This window comes from Cervus elaphus, chromosome 12 (genome assembly GCF_910594005.1).
Source record: "Cervus elaphus chromosome 12, mCerEla1.1, whole genome shotgun sequence".
In the NCBI taxonomy this organism is placed as follows: Eukaryota; Metazoa; Chordata; class Mammalia; order Artiodactyla; family Cervidae; genus Cervus; species Cervus elaphus.
Window position 1 is genome coordinate 91,877,471 of NC_057826.1, and position 21,671 is coordinate 91,899,141.

Here is a 21,671-nt window from a genome sequence, read left to right on the forward strand (position 1 = left end):
TAAAGGGAAGGAATGAAATTACTACAAGGAAAACTAAAAAACAAGATAAGCTTTAGAAAATATTATAATATTTAGGTCTCTCAAATTATAAAGAATCTATTATTCTTGGTTAAATTTTTGATGGCTAAACACACTGTTTTTCAATATTTGGGCTTCCTTGGTGGCTCAGTGGCAAAGAATCCGCCTCCAGTGAAGAGATGTGGTGATCCTCTGGAGAACGAAATGGCTACCCACTCCAGTATTTTTGCCTGGGAAATCCCATGGATGGAGAAGCCTGGTGGGCTACAGTTCGTAGGATCGCAAAATTGGATACAACTTAGCAACTAAAACGACAAACAACAACATTTCAATATTTAAAAATGACTTGAAAATTTAGTCTAACTTGAATTTGCATGGTTTAAGATGCATAATTGGGACTTCCCTGGTGGTCCAGTGGTTAAGAAAAAGTGAAAGTGTTAGTCGCTCAGTCGCTCTTTGAGACCCCATGGACTGTAGCCCGCCAGGCTCCTCTGTTCATGGGATTTTCCAGGCAAGAATACTGGAGTGGGGAGCCATTCCCTTCTCCAGGGGATCTTCCCCACCCAGGGATCGAACCCTGGTCTCCTGCACTGCAAGCAGATTCTTTACTATCCGGGCCACCACAGACGCCCGCTGGTTAAGAATCTGCCTGCCAATGCAGGGGACACTGGTTTGATCCCTGGTCCAGAAGATCCCACAGGCTGTAGGGCAAATCAGTCCATGCAGCACGACTACTGATCCCAAACTCCAGAGCCCACGATCTGCAGCTACTGAAGCCTGTGCTCTGCAACAAGAGAAGCCTGCGTACTGCAACCAGAGAAAGCCTCTGCGTAACAATGAAGACCCAGTGCAGCCAGAGATGTGTAAATAAATGAAATTTTTTAAAAAGATGAGAAAATGGAAACATGTGCTCTTTAAGGCCCAAACTTACTTGATCATGAGGCTTTGGCCATCTATAGCTTCACCATCCCCTATGTCATACTTGCTGGTCAGGTAAAGGGAAATCTCAGTCTTGGCGAGTTGATTTAGTGTGTTTATCTTGTCAGGGTCATTAGGGTCAACAGCTCCTTCCCCTGCAGAATAAAGCGCTGTTATTTTCCAACTCACTGACTGTGATAGTGGTATCATCAATGAAAGACAAAGGTTCTGTAGGAGACATGGGGCTTGGGAGTTGAGCAGGAGATCGTGGTCCTCAGAGAAAACCACATTCCAATGTCCTTACAGTGGCTTTTAAAAAATCTGTGAATTAAACATTAAAATAGCATGGGACATTGATATTCAAAATTTGAAAAAAATCACTGAAAGAGAACTGTCAATAAAAGACATCATTGGAAAAAATAACAAGGAACTTTTAGTAAATTTTGCTCTTTTTCTTTATGATTGACAAATCCTTTTTGACATATATAGAGCTTCAAGAATAGTAAATTGTTTTACAATTGAGCATACTAAGTAGTACAGAATCCTTCATGTAAAAGGGGGCTAGTGTAGTGATTATCCTTTAAATGAACCTGCAAATTAAATAAGATTTTTGGATCTAGGATAGGAAAACCAACAAACCATCCAACCAACCAACCAAATACAAACCAGAGGGAAGACGCCCTTACCAAGGAAAGATTCCACATTAGGTACCTCTTCCAGCAACTCCAACAGCTCATTCAGTAAGTCATTCTTTTCTGGTGCAATAGCATCTTGGTGTTCCAATAAGAGCTTTACATAGAAAGCAACACACAAAGATACAAGTAAATTCTCAACAGCTACCGTATTTACATAGTCCTCTTCCTGATTTTTCGTGATAACTTTCTTCTGATATTGTTTGAATCTTAAATGCAAGTCTGACATTTATTACAGAGAAACACAGTTTGTACTTAATCTTAGAGGCAAGTGCATACTCTTTATCAAGAAAGTGTAGTTTTTAGGAAAGGTGTTCATAAACACTCTTTCAGCAAAATCTTGCCAAATCTGTCAAGAGGCAGTTTTCTTCCACCTAAACCCTGTGCTTCTTCCACGTTTATATAAAAGGTCAAAGTTGAGGGATAAATTAGGAGTCTAGGATTAAAATACACACACTACTACATATAAGATAGATAACCAACTAGGACCTACTGTATAGCTCAAGGAACTATACTTAATATTTTGTAATAACCTATAAGGGAAAAGAATCTGAAAGAGTGTATATATGTGTTTGACACACATATACACACATAATATATATACACAGATATTCTGAACCACCTTTGCTGTATACTTGAAACTAACATAACAGTGCAAATCAACTACACTCCAATAAAAAAGAGAAAAAAGTCAAAGCTGGGGGGGGGAAAGAATCTAAAATAATGCAGAAGTCTCTTGACTAACATGGTAGCAAACTGCAAGGACATTTCCATATCTCTTCAGAGAAAAATTACACAGTAATCAAACATTATAGTTATATTTTAAAAAATCACCACTATTAGCTATTTTTCTGAGATGTTTAGTAATAAACTTATTAAGATATCATTCACATACCATATAATCGACCCATTTAAAGTGTATAATTCAACATTTATTAGTATATTTCATAGAGTTGTGCAACCATTACCACACCAATTTTAGAGCATTTTTAGCATTTACCCCCCATCCAAAGAAACTCTGTATCTTTCAGAAGTCATCTGAAAATCACCTTGTTTCCATAGATTTCCCTCTTCTGGACCTTTTGTATGTATGTATTTTATATATATATATATATATATATATATATATATATAAAATATATGAGCTTTTGTGACTAGTTTCTGCACTATTAGCTATTTTAATCTGTCTGGCATTTAATGATCTTTCATGGGTGGGGATGGCAGAGATGCCCATATGATTCCTTGGCCTGAGACTCAGATGTGCCAGCAGGTTGTTCCCTTCAGAATTAAAAAAAAAAAAAAAAGATCAATGGTAACATGGCTGGGTGTTCGCCAGGTCTTAGAGGAAATAATAACTCTGGAGGAACAGCAGCATCTAGGACAACACATCTGCTCTTGTTTTCATTTAGAATTAATAGAACAATGTTTGCAAAATATGAGACTGGTACCCCTGGTGATGGGAAATATTTCAGTTGTTTTGAGTAACTATCTTGCAAAACAAAAATCTGAATCATGTGATAAAAGTAGTCTTTTCCATGTTTAATCTCCTTTTCAACAGCTTTACTGAGATATAATTAACACGTGACTGGGCTTCCAGGTGGCTCAGTGGAAAGAATCCACTTGCCAATGCAGGAGACGAGAGTTCGATCCCTGGGTCAGGACGATCCCCAGGAGTAAAAAACCGCACCCCACTCCAGTGTTCTGGCCTGGAAAGTCCCATGGACAGAGGAGCCTGGCAGGCTGCAGTCCATGGGGTCACAGAGAGTCAGACACGACTGAATAACTAAGTGGGACTTCCCTGGCGGCTCAGATGGCAAAGCGTCTGCCTATAGTATGGGAGACCTGGGTTTGATCCCTGGGTCAGGATGATCCCCGGGAGTAGGAAGTGACAACCCTATCCAGTATTCTTGCCTGGAAAATCCCATGGACAGAGGAGCCTGGCGGGCTGCAGTCCATGGAGTCACAGAGAGTCGGGCAAGACTGAGCAACTAAGTATGCAAGCATGATGACTAAAGATGTTGAGCATCTTTTCGTGTGTTTATACTATTGTATATCTTCCTTGAAGAAATCTCTATTCAGATGATTTGCCTGTTTAAAAAATTATTTTTATGTTTTTTTAACTAGTAAATAGTAAAATACAGATGACAAAATCTACCATCTTAACCATTTTTAAGTGTAGAGTTCAGTAGTGTTAAGCACATTAATGTGCCTCCAATCTATATAACTCTTTAATCTTGCAAAATTGAAACTATATCCATTCAACAACTTCCCATTCCACCATTCCACTTTTCTGTCTCTGAATTTGACTACTCTAGGTATCTTGTATAAGAGGAATGATACAGTATTTGCCTTTTTCCATCTGGTTTACTTCACTTGGCATAACATCCTCAAGGTTTATCCATGCTGCGGCATCAGAATTTCCTTCCTACTTAAGGCTGAATAAAACTCCATTGTTTTTTGGAATATTCCACATTTTTACACCACATTTTGATTATAAGTGGGCACTTGGTTGCTTCCACTTTTTGGCTACTGTACAATGCTGCAGTGAACAGGAGGGTACAAGTGTCTTTGACTTTGCTTCTTCTTTTGAGTATATACCCAGAACTGAATATGTTCTTAACTTTTTTGAGAAACGATCACATTGTTTTCTATAGCAGCTGTACCATTTAACATTCCCACTGATAGTATAACAGGGTTCTAGTTTTTCTATATCTCTGCTAACACATTTTCCAGTTTTTGTTTTTATATTAATAGTAGCCACTATAATGGGTGTAAGGTGGTATCTTGTGTGTTGTTTTTTTTTTTCCAAATCAAATGACAGATTCATTGGCTGTCTCTGTTATACAACGAGGCAAAATCACTGCAGTTTTGATTTGTATTTCCCTAGACATGAGTGATGCTGAACATCTTCATGTGTTTGGTCAGTCATCTGTCTTCTTTGGAAGAACATTGATTCAAGTCTCTAGTTCATTTTAGAATTGGGATGCTTTCTGTTGCTGTTTGATTGTAGGAATGGTTTACATATTCTTGGTTATTAACTGTAAATCAGACATATGGTTTGCAGGTTTTTCTCCCATTCTATAGGTTGCCTTTTCACCATGATCACTGTCTCATTTGAGACACAGCAGTCCATTTTTATTTTCAGTTGTGCATTTTTAAATTGGATTATTTATCTCATCATTGAGCTGTAGGTTTTCTTCATATATTCTGGATACAAGTTCTTTGACAGATATACTATCTGAAATTATTTTCTCTCATCCTCTTGGTTGTCTTCTCAATTTCCTGATGGCGATGTTTACAGCATGAAAGTTTCTAACTTTGAGGAGGTCCAATTTATTTTTTTTGTATGTGTGTATTTTTTTTTTGTGGCTTATACATTTGGTGTCATACCTAAGAAACCACTGCCTATTCAAGGCTGCAAAGATTTACTCCTATGTTTTCTTGTAAGAGTTTTATACATACATATTTTGACAGATTTATTTATTTATTGATGGCTGTGCTTGGTCTTCTTGGCTGTACACAGGCTTTCTCTAGCTGTGGTGGGCGAACTTCCCATCGCAGAGGCTTCTCTGGTTGCGGGGCCCAGGCTCCAGGGCGCATGGGCTTCAGTGGTGGTGGTGTACGTGCCTGGCTGCCCTGAAGCATGTAGAATCCTCCTGGACCAGAGACTGAGCCCGGGTCCCCTGCACTGGAGGCAGAGTCTTAGCCACTGGACCACCTGGGAAGTCCCCTTTCTACTCTCTCTCTTTTAAAGAATTATATATATATATATACTTTGATTTGGTTATGTGGGATCTTAGTTCCCCAATCAGGGATCACATCTGTGCCCCCTGCAGTGGAAGCTTGTATTCTTAACCACTGTGCCAGCAGCGAAGTCTATCCACTCTGTCTTAATCGTGAAGATTAGCAAAGGAGAGAGTTATCTGTTCAATGTCGCATTTCCCCTAACATTCCCTGATGCTTACAAACTGGGTTTTTAAGAAAGGGAGAGGAAGCCTCAGGCGCAGAACTTCCAGGAAGCAACTATGTTCAACTATTGTGTTTTCATTACATTTATTTACTTTTAAAGTTTCTGTGCACTGCAAGGCATGCTAGTTTTTCTACTATGGTTGGATTTAAAGAAAGATGCCATAGAGATGATAGAAAGACATGGTGAAATCTGGAAAGGCGGTACAGTGGATGTTTGCGGGGGAAGGTAAGTCAAAGACAAGAATAAACTAAGAAAGGTGGATCAAATCAATTTATATTCTTGTTTGCTCAAGAGAGGGGACAGCTGATTTGGCTGCTGTCTCTGGAAGGGATGATTTAGCAGCCACCTTCTACTCTCTATTCTGATAATTACAGAACATAAAAAAATCTAGAAATGTCTCCTTCAAGAGCTAATTTTGAGGTTCTATATGTTCCTTAGGGAACAAGGAGCAAGCATGTGGCCAACGGTCTGGCCAGTCGTGTGGCTGCCTGCCTCCCTGGAGACAGACAGTAAACAAGGACAGTCTTCCCTGCAATTACATTTTTCCCACATTATTACATCTGCTTCCAACCACACACAGAAAGGAATTCCAAATCGGTTACAAGTCATGTTTCCTAGGATTGGATTCTGTTTTTAATTCTTGTTAACAAAAGGAACAGATTATTTCTCTTTAAAGATTAACAGTCTAAATGAATTACAGTAACATTCTCTCTGCTATCCTTGGGAAAGAATCTCCCTTTCCCTCCACATGTTGTCCTTAGCACACGTGCAATCAACACGTGGACATTTTTTTTTTGGAGATGAATAATTTACCACAGAGACAGACAAACGGGTTGAGGTTCAAAGTCTACCTATTTGTTAGGAAATTATTTCTGCAAATGGTGTATTACTGGACATGTGTGCTGGCTGACTTGGGGTGTTTATATATAGGGAAAACAAGTACAGCCTCTTTATTTAATCAACCCACCCAGTCCCTCAGCCGGTCTTTTAGAACTGTTTTTGTTTAGGGTCACTCAAAATACTGATGGAGAGCTTGCTGCAGAGATCAAGGAAGGTTTCCTGTCCCAACCCTGAAAGGGGGAGATCAAAAGTAGATCGTCTTTCTTTCCAACCCATATTTAAACTTTAGTTACTTAGAAGAGTTTGATAATAAAGACTGAAATTTTGGGCAGCCAATTTTTGCCACTCGTTAGTATATTTGGTTTGGCAGGGACAGGGGCAAGACCTTTTAGAGGTGTGTCTTTGCTGTGCTTTTCCCCAGTTGCGAGTATAATCGGAAGCTGGGTGTATCCTTAACCACCTTCTGAGGCTTCCTGACCTTTAGTCTGGGTCTGAGTCACCTGGGGTCTGGTTAGAACGCAGGTTCTGATTTTGTAGGTCTTGCATGGGTTTCTAGTATTAGCTTAGAGTAGCCATGTCCAGAACTGTTCTTGGAAAGATTATGTTTTAAGAACCTAGCTGCTTCAGGATAAGTTCTGCTTGGTCTTAAACAAAGAACCTCACAATGCTGAGAAAACTGCCCTGCCCCTAAAATGCACCTAATACAGGCTAATGGTTGACGGTGATGTCTGTGTGTGAACTAGAGGGGACATTATGACATAGCACTGACTATGTCTAGAAGTGCGGTTTTCTACAACAACAGAAGAGACTCTTTGTAGGTGGCTGTTGTTGGAGGTGAGGGGTGGGAGTCTTCTTTTCTCCAACCTAGAGCAGCCTATTTATTCCCTCTCTCTTTATGTCCAAACCTTAGAAGAGAGGGGACATTCTTATTTTCCCAGAAAACTGCTAGAATAGCAAAGACAATTCCCGAAAAGGGGAGAGACCGACGATGGGGTTCAGGCAGTATGGCCTTGGTGGGTGGAGAAAATACCAGGGCTGCCCCTGCTCAGGGATTAAACCATTCACCATCTGACTGTAAATGGATCATGGAAGAAGTAAACGTTCCTTTTTGGGAGAAGGAGTCTTCTTAACATGTAAGAATCAGAGAATAAACATATCATGTCAAAAGTGAACTTTTCTTTTTCGGGAAAAGGAGGTTCATCACTGTATAAGGGGCGGGAATAAATAAAGTGTGTGTTTTTAGGATTAAGAACACGAGGAGGAGCACATGCTCACAGTAACTCTCTGTAGAAACTAAACATTCTCAAGACTGATGTCTGAACCCCGGGTCCACTGCTAAGACCCTCCTCCAGCCTCACTTACTGAATGTGTGTTGATGATTTCTTCAATTGAAATATAAATGACTGGCTTGCTGACTGTCACCACATCTGTGTACTTATCCATATTAAACTTTTCTTCTGGTTCAGGGACATTACATGCTTCTTTGAAATATTTCCTAAAAAAAGGAAAGAAATAATTTTAGAGTCAGTTTTGTGAATAAAACACTTTTTATCAAAATGGTGAGATCTTCAGTGATGGGGAGGGCTTTGCGTTTTCCCCGCACTTATTGGAGGATCCAATCTAGCAGCTTCTAGGCTGATTCTAGATGGCGAAGCCGAGTCCATGTTTCTGGGTATCGCACCCAGCTCCTCAAACAGGGATAGTCAGAGCAGTTAGGTAGGCCTCAGGCCTTGTGACGGACCCAGTGTAATCAAGTTATGGGCATGTCGTTTAAAAAATATGATTTAAAAAATGCCCCCTGAAATCTAAACAAAAATGTCAAGACTGATGTTCTTCTCTAAGAATCAAGTCTTTTAAGAGAAAATAACCCCAAAAGCAATTAAGCAATTAATTAAATGAAAAAAGGAAGTCAAAGGAGGTTTTAAGAGAAGATAAGGAATTACAAGAAATGGATGCTACATTTTTTAGTAACATCAAATTTGCTACTTTAATTGGCACAAACTTCTGCGGCCTTCAACAGCCTTTCAGAGTTTCTGTTACCAATTTGACGAAAATTCAAGGTAAGCCTGCTGCTACTGCTGCTGCTGCTAAGTGGCTTCAGTCGTGTCTGACTCTGTGTGACTCCATAGACGGCAGCCCACCAGGCTCCGCCGTCCCTGGGATTCTCCAGGCAAGAATACTGGAGCGGGTTGCCATTTCCTTCAATGCATGAAAGTGAAAAGTGAAAAGTGAAAGTGAAGTCGCTCAGTCGTGTCCAACGCTTAATGACCCCCATGGACTGTACCCTACCAGGCTCCTCCATCCATGGGATTTTCCAGGCAAGAGTACTGGAGTGGGCTGCCATTTCCTTCAATGCATGAAAGTGGAAAGTGAAAAGTGAAAGTGAAGTCGCTCAGTCGTGTCCAACTCTTAGCGACCCCATGGCCTGCAGCCTACCAGGCTCCTCCATCCATGGGATTTTCCAGGCCAGAGTACTGGAGCGGGGTGCCATTGCCTTCTCCAAGGTAAGCCTACTCTGCTCTTAATCGATCTAGACCACAGTTGCTGGCTGGAAAGGCTGTTGAGACCAGACACACGGTTACATACAACGGCCCCTCCCCTCCAGTGCTCAGCCTCTTCAAAAGTCTGCCATTTGAAGCTACCTAAATTTCAACCAAGAGATGCAGAAAAGCCAGGTGTGCTGTGATAATGGCTTAGGAGGGATTCTTAGCACAGGTAGAACAGGTATTTTAGGTTGTAAGTGTGTAAGTGTTTCCTATGCCTAAAGTATCCTTGGTGTATCTCCTAAGGGCACCCAAGACTTGTCCACCGGAAAGACCCCTGCCTTCCCACCCCAAGGCCGGGGGACGGGAACCGGCAGGCAGCCCACGGACAGCTGGCCTCCCTGTGCTGCCTGCCTGCCATCTTTCGTGGCTGCTGAGGAACACAAAAGATGAATATAAGTGGAAGAGAAAAAAACAATATGGATTTAGGAGATGAAGGGAGACGTTTGGTTTTTTCTTTTAAATGAAGAGTTGGAAACACAGGAGTTTAGTAGGAATAATCTGACAGAAAAGCAGGTGCAAAAGGGGTTTGAAGAGCAGCTAAGGATTCACAAGAAATGGATGTTACTTTTTTAGTCAGTGAGGAGATCTAAAATTAGCAGTGTGAGAAAAATCAAGCTTTCTCATAAGAAGAGGATTTGGTGGAATTTCTTCACAAGAGGCCACAAATGCCAAACAGAGATGAATGCTCATGAACTACTTCTGTCAGCAGATAAATCACTGATGTGGAGGAAAACTGAGGAACAGGAAATTATCATCTTCCCAGCTGAGGCTACATGGATGTCACAGCTGTATGATGACTGACAGAAAAGAGAAAACGAATGCCTAGAGGAGTGTGCTTCCTCAGAGAGCTTCTGAGCGAGCAAATGTGCCTCCCAGACTCACGCCTCCTCCCACGTCCCGTGAAATCATCCGCGATAGAACTTGGAGAGCATAGGATCAATAGAACTGCCTCACATGTGTATTTAAGAGATGTTCCAGCACAGGACACATTCACACACAATCCTCAACAAGTGTAACAGCTGGATTTTCCCCACCTGTCAAAACCAAATACTCAGTTTCCTGCCATTGTTTGGTGCAGATAAGGCAAGTTTTCCTGAATAGACAAAAGATAATCCTTTTTCCAAGCTCAAAAAAGTAGAAGTTAGGTGTTTTGATTCTTTTTTTAATTCTAAGTACTACAAGCCTAAGGGGCTTCCCCAATGGCTCAGCAGTAAAAAAAAAATCCTCCTGCAATGCAGGAGCCGGGGGTTCGATCCCTGGGTTGGGAAGATTCCCTGGAGGAGGAAATGGCAACTCACTCCAGTATTCTTCCTGGAAAAATCCCATGGACAGAGGAGACTGGCGGGCTACAGTCCAAAGGGGCACAAAGAGTCGGACAAGACTGAGTGACTGAGCACACACAAGCCTAAACATACCAAGATGATTAAATATTTCTTTTTGTCAAAAGCACAAATCATACATATGGGGATGACTCAGTGTAACAGGGGCGCTGGCTATAGGGGTAGGATCGGGAACACCAGACAGAGGGAACTTGGCCTGATCGTCCATGCTTCCTCTCTCCTCATGGTGGTAACCAGCACAAGAAATGCACGCAGCGACTTTCCTGGTGGTCCAGTGGGTAAGACTCTGCCCTTCCAATACAGGGGGTATGGGTTCAGTCCCTGGCTGGGGAACTAAGATCCTGTATGCTGTGCAGTGTGGCCAAAAACATAAATGACTAAACAAAATTAAAATTTTAAAGGCTTTATAAAAAAAAAAGGAAATAAAAGAGGTTTATGCTAAGGTGAAAATTTAACACAATTTATAATTAAAAAAGAAAAGAAAAAAAAAAAAAGAAATGCAAGCAGCCCCCTGGGGTTCCTGCCCTCACCCCCAACTTCAGCTCTGGGCACAGCATACATTACTCTTGTCCAGCACCTTGCAAGCTTCTCCAAAGGTAATGACCCCTTTCACCTGAACTCCTGATACGTCTCTGATAAATAGTCGTTCATAGAGGAGAGGTGCTCGTTTTCTCCTTCGAAGAGCTTGTTGGAGGCTGCATGCTGCAGGACCTTGGCCACCGATCCCAAGTTTCTCCTCTGGTCGGGATTGATCTGACCTCCGGCTGTCATGTCGATGATATCGAAGCCGTCTGGGGCGACGATGGCTGGGTTCATGTACCGGTAGTACAGGAGGTTTCCAACAATCTGGAGGGAGGCAGAAGAGAAGAGTATTTTTGAGAGAGAAAACTCGAGTTTGGAGTGTTTCTGTTTTGTTTTTTGGTCTTGTGGCTGCGGGATATTGTAGTTCCCTGACCAGGGATTGAACCCAGACCATTGGCAGTGAGATCTTGGAGTCCTAACCACTGGACCACCAGGGGAGTCCCTGGAGGTTGTTTCTTTCTTTTTAAAGTTAATATTAATCGACATTTCCTAAGATAGCAAATCATTTTCTGACCTGAATCCTAACAAGGAGTTAAGTAAAGGTAGTGACTATAATCACACATTACAAATAAAGTTAACAATATTTTTGGTGAAAATATACTACTGCCACCCAAATTTTCTAATATAAAGAATCTTAATAATGTTTGAGAGCTCCCAATTAACCTCATAATAGTTAATAATCTTGAGAGTCATTAGAAATAGAAGGCTTGCAGCTTATAAATAGTCATACAAAGGGAAAACCTTTACAAAATGGTGTTAGTAATTTTGGCTCCTTCCCCCAAGAGAAGCTATGGTGAGATTACCCCTGAAAATCTACCTTTAATAGCTCATCTTCTGTTGCATCAGGAAACTTCTCATGGATCGAATTCTTCAGCACTTTGGCTATATACCTCAATCCGTAACTACATGGAAAACAGATGACAAAAGAAAATAATGGAAAAGGGCTAAGTGAGGAAGAAATGCACTGTAATTGTTCCCGTCTACTAAAGCCAAGCAGCTTTCGTAAAAATTAAACACAAAGAGATGGTGACCGAATCACGTTTAATATCGTTCCCTCTTCTGAGAAATTATGAATTGAAAACGCACATGTAGGCAAACGTCCAAAGCCGTGAAGATGGTCATAGGGAGACCCGTCTTTGCTACTTGGGTCTATTTTATATAGCATTTCAAGAACTTCCAGCAATGAAAGATAAAGCTGCCACGCATACAACTTACGGCAGCAGATCGAGGGAAGAGATGATGGAACTCAGGACTTGGTCGGTGACCCTTCTCAGGTGCTCGATGGAGGCCTCCAGTCTGGCTCTCACTTCTGGGTATGTCAGCGCTTGCTCTGTGGTCACGTCGTAGGGCAGGTTGCTGAAACCACAACAAGGGCTTCTCATTAATTGGGGGCATAGGTAGAAGCATTTGTGTCCTTGCCCCATTGGTTCTCCAGTCAAGCTTTGCATGGTGAATTGGGGTTCGCCCACCAGCTCCAATGACAAAATGCTCGCTTGTCGGGGAGGGGGGAGACCCCCAGGCCTGCAGGGAACCCTCAGCTGCTAGTGCATTGGGGTGACTCCAGAAGCTTCATCTGCGCTCTTCCAAAACAACAGGCAGACCCAGGAGAGGCAGACCCAGCTAACTCTCTCTCTCTAATCATAGGGAGCAGTATGCTCTTTTTTAACTTTGTAAGTGGTGGAAAATTGCTTGACAATGTTGCCTTGGCTTCTGCTGCACGGCAATGTGAATCAGTCATAATGATATATATACTCCTGCCCTCTTGAGCTGCCCTCCCTTCCCCCCATCCCACCCCAAGAGCAGTATGTTCTTTACAGAAAAAGTTGCCTATCAGCCAACAAGGAAATAGTACTGACCCAGAGACAGCTACTTTTCCTATCTTAACTTTCTAGGTCCTCTGCACGCGTGTGTACGTGGGTATAATGCAGATCATGTTTATACACATCCCATAGAGATTCTTCGTGTGCGTCTATAAATGCAGGTATCTTCTTCACATAGAAAATGAGTTAATGTATCAAGCTACAACCAAAAACTATATCATGAACATTTTCCCCAGGCCAACAAATATATTTCTATACCACCATTCCCAACAGTTAGTTACTACTCCATTGTGTTATACATTTATTTAACAGATACCCCAAAGCTACATATTTTGACTCTCCCTAACTTTGGTGATTACAAACAGTGCTGTGACAACCACCCATATAAATTCTCTGTGCACATCCTAATGAAGTTTTACAAGGTGCCCTTCTGCAGGAAAGAAAAACCTGGAATTGCTTAGATCTATCGATACTACCTAAAATAAGCCAATCCCACCCGGCTAATTAATGCTTATATGTTCTAGTTACTTATTTGGTAACTGTAGAAAAGTAGGTATCATCAAGCGAAGAGAAATAGTATACCATTTCAAGGTCCAGGTTTAGGAACATACAAAGAAAAACCAAGAGAAACAACTACAGAAATTGTGGCTTTGGGCATCAACTGGTACTGAAATCTGAAAATAATATGTACCACTAAGATGAGCAGGAGTCCAAGAATGTTGCCTGCCTGGAGATATTAAAGAGAGGTAATAAATCTTGGATTGAAAAGTAATTTTGTACAATAAATTCTGTTTTTTAACCGTGTTTAAGAGTGTGTATAAATATACACATAGAAGTGATAGAACATCACTGAACACCAGCATTGCCCTGGCTTCACTACCTGGCTTCTCCAGTCTGTGTTTCGAGTTGGTTCACCCAGGCCTTGTACACCTCGACAGGGCTCGTGTTGATGATCAGGGACTTGTCATCAATGATCTCTTTCACCACCGGAGCCAGGAGTTGGCGCAGCGTGTTCTGCCCACGGGCACCTCTGTTGAAGCTGACGACCATCTTGATGACTGTAGGGTTCCCAGTAACTATGTCCTGGACCTGGTCCACCTTGGATCTAAAAAAAGCCCAAACCAAACAAAATGGCTTGCTTTTATGGACTGAGTTTAAGCAATGTATATTCTGACAGACAAGGGCTTTGGATGGGGTGTGGGGATGAGGGGGTGGGGGCGATGGGGACGAAGGGGGCTATATTTTAGCTCATTGAAGATCAAAGGCAGTGTGATTTAAAAGGAAGCTATCTCCCATCTCTATTTGGTGAGGACACCTGAATCTAAGGAGACCTTTGGGTGACAAGCCCCACATGCGGTCTTCTGTAATACAGCCTGAGTCTGAAATCTGCAGGAAGTTAGGGCAAAGCTTTCACTCTAAGTATGACCCTTCTGTCTGCCTTCATCACTAGACAATGTGCCTCACCCATTCAGCCAAAGGTCTGCAGGGTAAACGGGACCTGCAGAGTAGGATCTACAACGCAAGTCCTGATTCTTCTTTGTAAGAGTCATTGGAAGCCTGAGTGTCCATTAAACAAAGTGGTTCCCAAAATCTGCCACTCCCACAATTAAAGAAATAAGAGAAAGCCATCATTTGTAAGATGAGTGGTTTTTAAAATTTTTGTTGGAGTAGAGTTGATTTACAATGTTGTGTTAAGTTTCAGATATACAATGAGTTTTTTATTTGAGAAATTTAAGAATCTAAGAGTAATTTCTCAGCTTGAATTCCAATCTAGAAGGCAGGGGTGAACTAAAAGCAGACCTAGACTAATAATAATAATACTGGGTGACAGTCTACAGGTATGATGCCCCCTATTGCTTTCCTGGGAGTTAGTCTTGAATGTCTAATATTCTGCTGGATAGTTTTGCCCACATGTTCTACACCTAAAACTTAGACTCAGTGTGCTGAAAATCTAAGCTGTGCCTTTTTCCTTCTCACTCCCCCATTTCCCTGAACTGTGTAGCTCCAATTCATCCTGTTCATACGCAGGTGGGAGATCAATCTAAAAACTCCATGTGGTCATGTCAAAAACCTTGCACCAAAGTAACAAGAGCCTCTGCTCAAGTGTCTCCTATGATCTGGCCCAACATTCATGTCCTGGTGGTCACTGATTAAGTTACCTCTTGGAGAAACTAATCTACTTCCTTTATTTTTTATTTTTGGCCTTGCTGTATGGCTTGCGGGATCTTAGGTCCCTCACCAGGAATTGAACCCGAGCCCCAGGCTGTGAAAACGCAGAGTCTTAACCATTGGACCCCCAGGGATGTCCCTCATCTACTTTCTCTCTTGCCCCTTGGCCCATGCTGTTTCTATCACCATGGTGCCTTACTTCTCTCTTCCATTTCATTTTATAAAAACTGTAGCTATTCTTCAAGGTTTTGGGTCAACTCCTTTCTCTTCCATAAAATCTCTATCAACTGACCTAATTGGAACTTTTCTTTCTATCCCTCTGACACTGTTCACGTCATTCATTTAGTCCTTACCTTGTTCTTCTGCATAGCATTGCTATTTCTCATGATGCCTTATAGACACCCTGAGGGCAGAGGGGCCTGGCTAAGAGCTTTGGAGACCCATGAGAATAGCACTGCTTAAGGTATCCAGAGTAAGGAAGGCTAAAGGTATTTCTTACGGGGTGTTTTTTCCCCCCATTCCTTACAGTTAACTACACATTTTAAACATAAACTAAGTCATAAAATAGTAAAAAGCAGCTTAAGTTACATAAGAAGGAAAGACTATTTAGCAGAGATCATTATCCTCCTCTGATTATAGTTTTATTATTCACATAATTTTAATGAAGCTATTTTTTCTCACTGACTTTTTTCTCTTTTTCTATTTTTTTTGGCCACACAGCATGGCTTGTGGGATTTTAGTTCCTTGACCAGGGATTGAATCCAGGCCCTTGGCAGTGGGAGATCAAAGTCCTAACCACTGGACCACCAGGGAATTCCCTCTCACTGACTTTAAAAAGCTTTGTACACTTGCAACATCAAAAGTTAATTCAGCACTAGAAAAGGAGAAAGTTGTACTTGAATATATCTATGATGTATAAATTTCTTAAGAAATTTGATACATTTTAATATGTATAAATAACTTCTAATTGTTGTTGTTCAGTCACCAAGTTGTGTCCGACTCTTTGTGACCCCCCAGGCTTCCCTGTCCTTCACTATTCCCGGGAGTTTGCTCAAATTCATGTCTATTGAGTCGGTGATACCATCCAACCATGGCATCCTCTGCCACCCTCTTCTCCTTTTGCCTTCAGTCTTTCCCAGCATCAGGGCGTTTTCCAGTGAGTGACTCTCACGTTAGTAAATCAGAGAAATCCACCACTAACAAAACATGTTGGTATTTTTACATATATACGTACGCTATTTCTTCCTCCAGAGCAGTTTTAAAAAGTTTGAGAAGTAGATATTCTTCTCGCTGATTGGAAGCATAATTGTACAGGGTGAAAATAACAGTATCCATAAATTTAGTTGACTTGTTCTGTGGCATCTGGAAAATCAGCTTAGCCAGGTATGAAGGATTGGTCTAAAGAGAGAAGACGAAATGCCCCCCCACAAGACTGTATGTTAATATATTATTAAAGTAGAGAGGAGTACCCAGTTCTTTGCTCTTTAATGAATTCTTATGTATGAAGCACACAGAAGAATATCTGGCTCATATTAAGACAGGCGGCAGCTAATAACACTACTATACTATAGGAAGTTATAATAGAAGGTGATGGTAGGATTTAAATTTTATATACTATATCATGTCATATTTTATGGACTATAATTGCATTATGAATATGTTATACTGTTCACCATTTGAAGGCACATATTAATATTTATTGTAGAGACAAAGAAGAGAGAGGCTGTGGCTGAGCTATCTGAAGAGACGGGCAAGAATGGACCAAGGCTGAGCTATAGAGACTCTCTTAGAAGGACTGATGAGTATGTCAACACAGTCTATATCCTGAGACTAGAAAGCAAAAGCAAAGGATAGAAGACACACAACGGGATGGCCGTGATGTTTTAAAAAATGTTTTATGTTTTCTAAATAACTTCTTTTTCTCTATCTGAAAGCTCATTTTATCTGTGGCCGTGCCAGGCCTTTGTTGCTGTGTGTGGGCCTTCTCCAGCTGCACTAAGCAGCGGGGCTCCGGCTGGTTCCAGAGCACAGGCTCCAGAGTGGAGGGAGGCTCAGGAGTTGTGGCTCATGGGCTTAGCTGCTCCGTGGCATGTAGGATCTTCTTGGACCTGGGATGGAGCCTGTGTCTCCTGCATTAGCAGGCAAATTCTTTACCACCCAGCCACCAGGAGAGCCCGGCCATGATGTTTTACAAAGCATAAGAGAGGAAGAGCGAGGCAAGGAGGCTGGAGGGTAAAGTTCAGGGTAGGTCATGGGGAAAATGCCAGAAGAAACTGATAGAAAAAAAGAGATTGACAAGTTTTAAAGATTGACAAGAATTAAAAAAAAAAAAATTGACAAGGAGCTCAGCTGAGGATGGAGTTCAGGAGACATAGCACCAGACTTCGTGGTGATGTGGTTCTTCTGAAGGAATTACACTAATCTGATGGAGGTTAGAAGAAAAAAAAATTAAATTGACAGAGAAATGTGAAAGTCTTACTCTTCATCTTCCTTCCAGTGAGAAAAGAAAACTGTCCTTTTCTTTTGTATTTCATGTAAAAGAAACACATGGGAAACCAGTATTTAATATTCTCAAGAAGTTCAGCTTTAAAAATTTTAAGAAAACCTGAATTCTAGTTCAGCTTACTACTTAGATTTATTCTCAAGCTTGTCATGACTGGCTGAAATGTTATGAATAAGGAGCTCAGGAGAACTTTCTGAGAGTTCTGGGGTGATTCTTTTCCCACATAAGATATGGGCCTTTACGAAAGGAAAACTACAGCTGAAGAAGCCCACTCCTCACTCCTCTCAGATTCCCTAAAAACTTTAAATTTAAGCTCACACTGAAGAGACATGCCCACAGGAAAACCTGTACTAGTTGGCCGGCTGCTTTGCCTAAGAATTTCCGAAGGTGCAAGGTCCACACCATTTGCTTTCTCTAGTTTCCTCATGAGTCTTGGGTTAATGTCCCCAAAGCAGAGGAAAGAAAAAGTGAAGAAAAATCATGGTGTTTTGACACTTCAGTCGGTACAACTGAATGGTCATGCTATCGTTCTATCCATTTTGGATAGTTTAGGGAATAAAACTTGTGGAATTATTCTCAACACGTTCCAATGCTTTTTCTCATTTCCATTCGCGAGCCTCCATTTACACAGCAGCGTAAATTATACAAATCTTAGTGTGCGTGTGCGCCAAGTCGCTCAGTCGTGTCTGACTCTGCAACCCCATGGACTGTAGCCTGCCAGGCTCCTCTGTCCTCTGGGATTCTCCAGGCAAGAATATTGGAGTGGGTTGCCATCCCCTCCTCCAGGGGGTCTTTAGGTGAACGACTAAATTTTCACCTTCCTAAATGTCACAGATTCTGTCAGAACTCAACATTGGAAAACTAAATCCTGAAGAAGCTTCATACACTTGGAAGTTAACAGATGTCAAGAATGATAAACGCCTAAGATTAAATTTCTAGCTGGTAGATGAACGTTAACCTAATTTCAGCAGACGAACAAAATCTTCCCCACCTAGTGTGAGGTCCTCTTCTTTCTGGAAAGCAAGCTGTCATTAAGCAGTGGATTCCAAGGACAGTTTTGTTTTAACATTTTTCCTTCAATGCCGCCACCTCGTGGACATCTAGGGTACTATACCTGTGATCCAATCTGTTCTAAGCAGAGCAGGCTCAACTCTACCAAAATCAACGTCTCTTCTCTCAGCAGGGCAGCTACCCCTCACTTATGGTTTGGGCAATGTGTTCCCCATGCAGCTGATGCCGATGGCATCCTCAAGCAAAGATATCAAGCATCTCCATGCCTTGATGGAATCACAGCCACCAGCAGCAGCCCCAGGGGCACCTGACTTTCAAGGAAGAACTGCTGATCCATCGTTTTTGGGCAAGTTTTCATCTTAGGGGAGGCACTGTTTCTCTCTCTCACTGTTCCCTTAGAGACTCACTATGTGTGCTGGTGGGTGGATGAGGTTAATCAATGGTCAAGCAAACAAACAAAAAAAACTGGTCCACCAGAGTCCAGCTGCAACCAGTTCAGCTGAGTTCTCACCCACACTCTGCAAGCAATGGAAAATGACTGTTCATTTAGAGGACAGTGATGTCATGGAAATAATGAAAGAAAAAAGAAATCCTATTTCCCTAATCCAAACTCCCCAGCTCCTTCCTCAAAAGGACGACAGGCTGGTTTTGGCACTGATCTGTTTTGCACATAGTTAATTTTTCCCTGTTTGACAGCATCTGCTTATGTTATTGTTAGATTTATATTGTCTGTGCTGATAACTGGAGTGTAATGTAGTCATGGAAAGCGGGACAAGCTTTAAGTCAAACTACCAGGGTCCCAGTACCCTTTCATCACCATTTACTGTGTCTCAGTTTTCTCACATGTGATATGAGAATAACAATCAGTTATTTTCTGAAGGTTCCCAGGGTTCTAGTAGGAAATAAAATGAAAAAATGTGTGTGAAGCACCTAGAATGCTACTTGGTACTTACTAGTGCTCAGAACGTGTAAGCTATTTTAGCCTTAGCATGGGAGAAGCTCTGTTGTAAAACACCACCGTGGAACATAGCATTTACCCATAACTCACAGTGAAAGAAATTATCCTCACCTGTAAAAGATAAAAAAGCTGCTGATACGTCTCCAGTGTTTTTCTTCTCTCCTTACTCAAACTTTTGATCCCTTGGTTGTCAATGTTATTCAGTATTTCCATCTCTCCACCTTTTTTCTTATTCAGTTTTGTTCTGTGTGAAATTACATCCTGGAAAAAAATTTTTTTATGGAATTACTACTTTTCACTCTGGTATTCTTTCCCCCCCCTCCCTTCACAGACACCCTAAGACCCACATAGCTGGAAAGATCAACTTTCCACATTCCCTCATGAAGAAACAAAGGAACAGAGAGTGTTAGATTAAGAAAAATCCAAATTGTGGGTAAATTTGGCTTTTGTAGTATTTGTTCTCCTAAGCTGTCTGCATTTGTTTGAAGATGTAATGTAAGCTCCAAGACACTTAAATAGGGAGAGAATGGTCTTTTCAAAAATTGATGCTGGGACAACTAAATATCCAAGTTCAAAAATTAAGAAGTCAGACCCCTACCTCACTCCATAAACAAAAATTAACTCAGAAGAGACCATAAAGAACTAAATGGAGGAGCTAAAACTATAAAACTCTTATAAGAAAACCTAGACAAAAGCTTTTGCTACCCTGGATTAAGCAATGGTTTCTTTTAGGGGTGTGTGTGTCATAATTTATTTAATCATATTCCTTTTGATGAACAGTTTCTTTACATTTTATTAGTATTTCAGAGAGTGCAGTGAACCTTCTCATACATGCATCTTTGTACATGTAGGTAACAGTTTCTTAGCTATAACACCAAAAGCACTAGAAACAACAACAAAAAATAAAGTGGACTTCATAAAAATTAAAACCTTTGTGCTTCAAAGTACGTTATCAAAGAAAACAACTCATAGAATGAGAGAAAATGTTTGCAAATCGGGTAAGAGACTTATATTCACCATATACTCTAAAGAGCTCCTACAGCTAAAAATAAAATGACAACTCAATTAAAAAATGGGCAGAGGATTTTCCCAGTGATCATCTATAAATGGCTAATAAGCACATGAAGAAAAGTTCAGCATTAATAGCTATTTGGCAGTTCCTCAGAAGTTAAACACAAGTTACTATGCATGCGCGCTCATTGACCCCTCTTTGGGACCCCATGGACTGTAGCCCGCCAGGCTCCTCTGTCCATTGGATTTCCCAGGGAAGAATACTGAGGTGGGTTGCCATTTCTTTCTCCAGGGGATCTTCCTGTGCCGGGAGCCAGCACATGAGATTCCACCCATGACAAGGTCGTGAGGAGAAGACCTGACAAGCAAGGCAGATCAGGACCTCAGGGATTTCAAAAAGCTGCCCCGGCGCCCACCTTAAAGTTGATCTCTGTCTTTCTGATGCTTGCTATATTAGACTACTCCCTAATTTCTGTGACACAGGTAGACGGCCTTCCCCGATCTCTCTCCAAACAGAATCAACTTAGAACTTTAATCAATATGTCCCCTGGACGGTGGTATCCTATAAGATTATCCAGGATGAAAGGAGTGTTTCAATTTAGACCCCTTTGCTGGCATTCTAGCCTGCTTGGCAAATGCATACTAATGTACACAACTGCCCACAACACCTTAATCATGAACAGCATAAAGAACCTGATCTCACTAAAGGCCCTAATAGGCACAGAGCCCTTGGGCAGGGGGGGGGGGTGAGGAAGCCCTATTAGAGAACACAAAAATATTATTCTAAAAGTGGTTAGAATTGTTCATTTTAACCAGGAATGCTAAACAGGGGCTGCCTCACCGGAGCTGCAGAGTCTTTGCGTGGTAAACCTTTTAGATAAATTTAACTGATAACTTCTGCAAAAGGACTGACCTTTGTGTTCATTAAAGAATAGATTACAGGAAAACAGCTTTCACCTAGGTCACAAAATGTCAATAGGCCCCGAGGCCAGAAGATAATGTACAAGACTCTCACAAAGAAGCTACAGGAAACACCCTGGTTTCCTGAAGGACAAGCTGATGTAATACTAAACTATCTTCCCCTTAAAAATGTACTAACTTTGACTATAAAAGCTAGGGTAAAAATAAAGATTTGCCAGACTCTGCTGCACCCCCATCTGGTCACTCTCTCTCTCTCTTTTTCTCAGCGACGCCGTTCATCCTGAGGGTACCCCTGGATCCTGCTGAGGCTGGACCCCAGCATTCCTGACCCAGGGATTGAACCTGTATCTCTTGTATCTCCTGCACTGGCAG

General features: G+C 41.4%; 1 protein-coding gene across 2 annotated transcripts in view; it reads right to left on the reverse strand.

The window, feature by feature from the left end:
* Positions 1-21,671, reverse strand: part of IQGAP2 (IQ motif containing GTPase activating protein 2) — a 296,931-nt gene that overhangs the window by 21,124 nt on the left and 254,136 nt on the right. For both annotated transcript variants that reach the window (XM_043920016.1, XM_043920017.1), the window contains 9 exons: positions 19,479-19,628; positions 16,130-16,293; positions 13,607-13,831; positions 12,122-12,262; positions 11,724-11,808; positions 10,938-11,170; positions 7,801-7,933; positions 1,623-1,725; positions 950-1,091 (listed from right to left, as the gene is read on the reverse strand). In XM_043920016.1, coding sequence (XP_043775951.1) covers positions 950-1,091; positions 1,623-1,725; positions 7,801-7,933; positions 10,938-11,170; positions 11,724-11,808; positions 12,122-12,262; positions 13,607-13,831; positions 16,130-16,293; positions 19,479-19,628 — 1,376 coding nt within the window. The remainder of the gene's footprint in view (positions 1-949; positions 1,092-1,622; positions 1,726-7,800; positions 7,934-10,937; positions 11,171-11,723; positions 11,809-12,121; positions 12,263-13,606; positions 13,832-16,129; positions 16,294-19,478; positions 19,629-21,671) is intronic.